Genomic DNA, 3372 nt, shown 5'->3' on the forward strand with positions numbered 1-3372 from the left:
CATTACTAATTCTACCATTCGTACTAAAATTAAGAAGTTTGTGAAAAACAAGGAGGAGCTAGAGCAGGATATCACAGATATTGTGAAAAAAAATCAAGGTGTTCGACCATCTAGTTTGACAGATATAATCTCGAGAAGTACTAAGGTTTAGGCTGCATACTATATATTTTGCAAGCGAACGAGCGAATGGTGGGGAACGGAACGGAGAGACGGCAACAGTGTACGCACGGCCAGGCGCTCAGTTTGAACAGCTCACATATCGGTCTCCTAGTGAAAACATGGTATTTGGAAAAATTGACGAAACACTTCAGAGCATTTTTATTATAAATAAATCTCTTAATATTAACAATGTGTTGTATTCGAGGATACATAAATTCGAGGTTAACTTCAAAATAACAAACGTATATTCAACATAAAATATTTTTCTCTTTGATAAAACATAACGTTAAATATTATATATATTAATAATAACGCGTTTTTTCGACAGTATTTTTCTTTTTTTCACTAGACTGAGCTTTGGTTGGTTTCTAGAAATACGAGAATCTTTTCCAAGATTTTTTTGTCTTTCGTGACACGAGGTTTTTTGTCTGTGTGGTTGGTTGACAATAATCGTACTATACCGTCTCTTCCACTTTCTGCATATACTTTTTGTATTTCACTATTGTCAATTCCAGCACTTGCTATTTTTTTAATCATTCCTGGAGAAATAACACCCTTAAAAACATTCAGAGATCGTTCGAGTACCGCTGCTTTTTTCAAACGAGCTTCGTGAAAAAAACATTGCGTGAAAGATTTGCTATTCGCAATTAATTTTTCTTTCGGAATAGTGGAAGCAATTTTTTCGAGAATATCGACGTCGTATGATGCTTCGTGAAATTTTTCGTTTGGTTCAACGTGAAGTAGATCTTTAGCGAGCCTGGAAAGTTTGAACATCCCGGGACCTTTTCTTTCAGGATGAAGCTTCTTTAGAATGACGAGAGTGTCGGCGAATGCAACGATGACTTTTTTTAGATCGACTATCATAGAATTTTTTTTGAAAGCTTGCAGTAACCGCGGAGTGTCAAATTTGGCATTGTGCGCCACAAGAATGCATGGTTGAAAAAAGACTAACCATTCTTGGAATTTCCGTAGCACTTCGGGAATGGGAATCGACGGTAGTCTTTTATCATAGAGAAATAATTCTCCAGCGACATTTCTCAAGCCCGTGATTGCCGTTGCGCTGGGTGTAATTGGTTGAGAAGGATTGGCATATTCCGAAAAAGTAGACTCACTGCACTTAGCAGCAATTTGGAGAATATCTGCTGATTTGTGAAGGCCCGAAGTTTCCAAGTCGAAGAATATGAAGTTTGAATCCACTGGCAATGCGTTCTCCATATTGTTGTTGTCCATGTCTTCAGCAATATTATTCCCCAGATCGTCGGTTTCCATGTCAAAGCCACAGTTTGATTGATACTGAATTCCTTCCACCTGCTCTGCCTTCTTTCGCAAAGCCTGTCTTTGATCAGCCAGTACATTTCTGCGGCTTTTTGCGCTGGGCAACTTTGCTTTTGACGCTCTTTCCGAACGTTTCACTTGGTTTTTCTCTACAAATGTTGCAGTATTTTTCCCGGGTGAAACTCGAACTTTTTCCGAAACAGCAAGTAAATAACTATCACCCTCATTTTTATTACAGACAGCACTTGAAAATCGAAAATCAGCCCATTCGCTAAGGCTATAGCACCGATTTTTCGGAGCTTTATGGGACATTATATTGTTCAGGCTTTCGTTGGCTTGGCTTGACGCTGCGACCGAGAATTTCGCAGCGTTATTGGCGTATTTGGTGAAAATTCCGTTCAGTTTCTCGTACAGCCCTGGATCTTGAAACACAACTTTTTGAACGCCTGAACTATCACAGCGACGAAGGCACCAATGTCCACAGTTGTCGTGTCGATTGAAAAAATGGTCAGGTATGCTACGAAGGCAGTTGGCTAGTTCCACCGATTTTCCTTTGTTTTGCGCTACTGCGTATCCGAAGCACTTTTTGAGATGAGGGATAGCTTCTTTTTTTTTCATCTCTTTGTAAGTTTTTTGTAGTTCATACAATTCACTGACGAAGTGTTTTCGGAGGTGATTCGTGTCGGCTAACTTAAAAATTTGTTGCGAATTTCCTCGACGTACTGCCGCGATGGTAGAACTATCTTCATCTCCGATTAAAACTCGAACATTGAGTCCTGCATCTTTCACAACAGTGCTTCGATTCACCGACTCAACCCCAACATCAGGTTCCATGGCTTTAGCGCTTCCTTGGAAGTTCAACCGACAATCGTGATCTTCTTTGGATCGACCCGCATCACAGAATTTACATTTCCTATTCCGAGTTGCAAAATCGAGAACCTTGCCACTGAAAAATCCTATTATCGCACCGTAACCATTGAGGCTGTCGTAACTCCTTCCGTTGCCTCGCTTACTCCATCCCATATCGTAAGAAACGATAATATTGACGATGTTACCCAATGCTTCATCAAATTTTTCCGTCGCTTTCAGCATTGAAGGGTTTTCGTTGAGAATTTCATGGTTATCGGAGTTCGTTGCAGGTTCAAGGTCATGCAGATGAGGATAGATCGCGTCGACTATTTCAGATGGCCTGATACAAACAAACAGTCGTAGAAAATGAAATAATCAAACTCACAGAATATTTTACCGTTTTATTAATATTTTATTTAAGAAAAAAATGATCGATTCTCTCAATATAATACAGATTGGGTTTGTACGAAATGAGTAAACGTTAGGGTGGTCCTTATTTGGGGTGTTGATGAATTTCGACAAGTGCGCCCCCTAGACACGTTCGAAATAAATGAACAAAAAATGTGTGCGAAAACGGAGCGCTGTAGTCCAATTAGAAGACGTGCCTCTAAGCTCGTTTTGTTTTTCATTTGAATAACATGGGATTTTTAGACTACTTCAATCATTATGTTTTAAAAAATTCTTTTTTCACATAAATCTGTTGTTCATGGGTACAACTACGCGTATATTTTTCCACAAGTCGTTATCACAACCTTTACGCCCCCCATCCCCCTGATATTATACACGACGGCAAATTGATCAACGTGAGAATACCTCTTTTTAGCCGCTTGGTGCTTGACAGTATTTCACCAATTAAAAGGCAATCTTATTTACGTCATAAGTTTGTAAAAAAAAATAATTGTACATGTGGGAAAAAATATGTATTTCAATTAGTGTATTTAAAAACACATCGTTTATACTTTATACTTTTTTAAAAAGTAATAATTAAAATTAAAATGTTTTGATCGCCGTCTGTTTTTCTGGATCGGGAAAGATTTTACGATATTCCGAGATCCATGAACAACAGATTTATGTGAAAAAAGAATTTTT

At 38.4% G+C, this 3372-nt stretch overlaps 1 protein-coding gene across 1 annotated transcript; it reads right to left on the reverse strand.

Moving 5' to 3' along the window:
- Nucleotides 1-504: 504 nt before the first annotated feature.
- On the reverse strand, nucleotides 505-2526 carry LOC124292972. Its single transcript, XM_046731863.1, has one exon. It carries the CDS (start codon nucleotides 2524-2526, stop codon nucleotides 505-507), a length of 2022 nt encoding a protein of 673 aa, XP_046587819.1.
- Between the last annotated feature and the right edge of the window lie 846 nt (nucleotides 2527-3372).

This window comes from Neodiprion lecontei, chromosome 2 (genome assembly GCF_021901455.1).
Source record: "Neodiprion lecontei isolate iyNeoLeco1 chromosome 2, iyNeoLeco1.1, whole genome shotgun sequence".
NCBI classification, from domain to species: Eukaryota; Metazoa; Arthropoda; class Insecta; order Hymenoptera; family Diprionidae; genus Neodiprion; species Neodiprion lecontei.

Bases quoted from the DNA above. Each gene is read 5' to 3' on its own strand.
- LOC124292972 (XM_046731863.1), bottom strand. From the start codon at position 2,526: ATGCTGAAAGCGACGGAAAAATTTGATGAAGCATTGGGTAACATCGTC.